Here is a 3481-nt window from a genome sequence, read left to right as displayed (position 1 = left end):
TTTTTTTTTTTTTTTTTGACATGGAGTCTTGGTGTGTTGCCAGGCTGGAGTGCAATGGTGCAATTTTGGCCTACTGCAACCTCTGCCTCCTGGGTTCAAGCAATTCTGCCTCAGCCTCCTGAGTAGTTGGGATTACAGACATGCACCACCACGCCCGGCTAATTTTTGTATTTTTAGTAGAGATGGTTTCACCATGTTGGCCAGGATGGTCTCGATCTCTTGACCTCATGATCCACCCACTCGGCCTCCCAAAGTGCTAGGATTACAGGCATGAGCCACCGCACCCAGCCGGCTCAAGCCATTTTTAAAAATTCATTTATTTATCTATCTTTTGAGATGGAATTTCTTTTGCCCAGGCTGGAGTGCAATGATGCAATCTCGGCTCACTGCAACCTCCCCCTTCCAGTTTCAAGCGATTCTGCCTCAGCCTTTTGAGTAGCTGGGATTACAGACACCTGCCACCATGCCCGGCTAATTTTTGTATTTTTAGTAGAGACAGGGTTTCACCATGTTGGCCAGGCTGGTCTTGAACTCCTAACCTCACGATCTGCCCATTTCGGCCTCCCAAAGTACTGAGATTACAGGTGTGAGCCACTGTGCCCGGTCTCAAGCCATTTTTAATCCCATTCAGAGTAGAGGATTAGAGCTGGCACAGTTACATAGTGCTGAGATTGCAGTGCTGTTAAAGATTATAAAGAGGGCCAGACATCGGCCACGACCTCAAAACTCACCTTACAAAGAGGAAATAGCATCTGCATTTTGCTTCATGTTAATAAGCCCAGTCAATGGAGGGCATTTATGTTTATTTTCAATAAGCCCTTATTTGGAATCCATGTGACAGTGTTTGGACTTTCTGTATCTCTTGATTAGTGCTCAAATCCAGTGGATTTTGCCATGAGATTTGTACTAAGAATAAAGCATTATGTCTGTCAAGCCACAACATCAAAAATGATAGGGGCCGGGCGCGGTGGCTGACGCCTGTAATCCCAGCACTTTGGGAGGCCGAGGCGGGCAGATCACGAGGTCAGGAGATCGAGACCATCCTGGCTAACACGGTGAAACCCCGTCTCTACTAAAATACAAAAAATTAGCCGGGCATGGTGGTGGGCACCTGTAGTCCCAGCTACTCTGGAGGCTGAGGCAGGAGAATGGCGTGAACCCGGGAGGCAGAGCTTGCAGTGAGCCAAGATTGCGCCACTGCACTCCAGCCTGGGCAATAGAACAAGACTCCGTCTCAAAAAAAAGACAAAAAACAAAATGATAGGATGGGTGCTCCATGTGCACATGTAAAGCTCATTCCGGAGGAACATGCCACACACTGGCATGTATAAGAGCTATTCACAGAGAGTTCTGCACGGCATGGATGAATGCCCAAAGATCCCAGAGTTTATGTTTGTCCTCTGGCCAGGCACCGGAATCATAGTATAGCTTAGTTGTTAAGAATTCTGTTCTGGTATCAAAGAGGCCTGGGCTGAAGATGTGGACTCTGATGCTCAGTTGTGTTAGGCCAAGTTACTTAATTTCTCTAAACCTTGGTTTTCCTTATCTATAAAATGAGGCTATTAATAATGCCTGTCTCAGAGGGTTGTTACAAAGATTAAATAATTTATGCAAAGCATCTACCATAGAACATAATAAGCATTACATAAATGGTGACTGACAATTCTTAGGAGGCAGATTTCAGGGGCTCTAGAAGCAATCAGACGTACCTGGATTTTAATTCTGGCTCTGCTGATAACTGTGTAACTTTGGGCAAATCACTTAATCTCCAGGAGCCTCAGTTTCCTCCTCTGTGAAGTGGGGATATAATAGCGCTCATATATTTCTTTTCTTCTTTCTTTTTTTCTTGACATGGAGTCTCACTCTGTCACCCATTCAGAGTAGAGGATTAGAGCTGGCACAGTTACATAGTGCTGAGATTGCAGTGCTGTTAAAGATTATGACATCTTTAACAGCTGGAATGCAGTGATGCGAGCTCAGCTCACTGCAACCTCCGCCTCCCAGGTTCAAGCAATTCTCCTGCCTCAGCCTCCCAAGTAGCTGGGATTACAAGCATGCACCACCATACCCAGCTAATTTTGTATTTTAGTAGGGATTGGTTTTGCCATGTTGGCCAGGCTGGTCTCAAACTCCTGACCTCAGGTGATCTGCCTGCCTTGGCCTCCCAAAGTGCTGGGATTACAGGCGTGAGCCACCGCGCCTGGCCTGCTCGTATATTTCTTAGGGGTGTTGTGAGTGAGGGTTAAGCACAAGAAAGCATGTAGAGCCAGAATTATGGTGCCTGGCATTTAGCAAGCACTCCGATGTGAACTTTCTCATAATATGGCACCCAGGTTTGTTGAGTGAAGATTTGCCCAAGTACAGCATTGCTTAAGAATGAATTCAAGCTCACCTTTCTTTTCTGCAACAGACTAGACATGCTATATTGTGTAGCATTTATACAAAATAAACTTCAGCTTAGGTCTTTTCAGCTGTAGATTTTGTTCCTGAAAGGGGATAAGAGGCTCTCCAGTAAGGGCTGCATACACGATGCAAGAGGACCCAAGCCCCTTTATGGTTATTACAATAGATGTGGACTCACTGAGCTGGCAGCTATTAAAATAAACCTAGGACCAGGCATTAATGATCAGAAAGCAAGAAGTGGTGCCTCCTGCAATTGGGTAGCTGACATAGATGAGGTGGGGGGGTTTTTTTGTTGTTGTTCTTTCTATTCTTGTTCAATGATTTTGAAATTTAATTTAAAGACAAAGTGGTTTTAATCTCGCCAAGCTGTGCAGGATAGTGCTATAGAATTCATTATGTCCATTATGCTCATGCGAACGTTGATGGTACACAATCTTAGCAACACCCTAATTTATGCCGTTGTTTTGTTACTATTCAATGCATAACAGGATCCGTGAAGCCTGATTCCAGGTGAGAGAGCCAGAACACAGGTCAGCTTGTGCACAGCCGTGCTTCCTATTCCAAGGCCCTCTGCACTCAGTGACTGGAAGCAGCGTGCTACGGGCGCTCCGGACCGCCGGAGAAAGAAACGAGGGGTGTCTTCCCAGAGGGGCAGTTTTCGTGAATGGTAAGTCATTTAAACCATCATTTTGTATCAAAAGAGATGCAGAGATGCTAGACAGTCTATTAATTTGAATGCATTTTAAAACATAAACTGCAAAGAGAGTTGTGGTATACAAGGGCCATTTCTGGCACTGCCCCAGACTCCTGGGGAAACCAATTCAGTCTCCTCTGCCATTATAGATACTTCAGGAGAAAATTTTTTAAAGTACTGCTGTACTGTATCATAGATTTTCAAGCATCCGTGTTACTGGGGTAAATTCTATTTCTCCTTTGAAGTTTCTGAACATAGTATTTCTATTTTGCTTTTGAGGTTTTAATAGTTAACATCTGTACATGGTAATAAAAGTCAAATAGTAAAGAAAATATGTAAAATGAAAAGTAAACATCTTCCTGTCCTGCATTTCTCATCACTAGT

At 44.3% G+C, this 3481-nt stretch overlaps 1 protein-coding gene across 1 annotated transcript in view; it reads left to right on the top strand.

Annotated features, from left to right (window-relative positions):
* Window positions 1–3070, top strand: part of LOC108518758 (ADP/ATP translocase 2-like) — a gene marked incomplete at its 3' end in the record, with an annotated part of 7469 nt that extends 4399 nt beyond the window's left edge. Inside the window, exon 3 of the mRNA XM_017857375.1 lies at window positions 2969–3070. Within this exon, the coding sequence (XP_017712864.1) occupies window positions 2969–3070 (102 nt within the window). The remainder of the gene's footprint in view (window positions 1–2968) is intronic.
* Between the last annotated feature and the right edge of the window lie 411 nt (window positions 3071–3481).

This window comes from Rhinopithecus bieti, unplaced genomic scaffold (genome assembly GCF_001698545.2).
Source record: "Rhinopithecus bieti isolate Rb0 unplaced genomic scaffold, ASM169854v2 scaffold_47297, whole genome shotgun sequence".
In the NCBI taxonomy this organism is placed as follows: Eukaryota; Metazoa; Chordata; class Mammalia; order Primates; family Cercopithecidae; genus Rhinopithecus; species Rhinopithecus bieti.
Note: the sequence above shows the minus strand (reverse complement) of the source record. Positions and strands in the feature narration are given on the sequence as shown.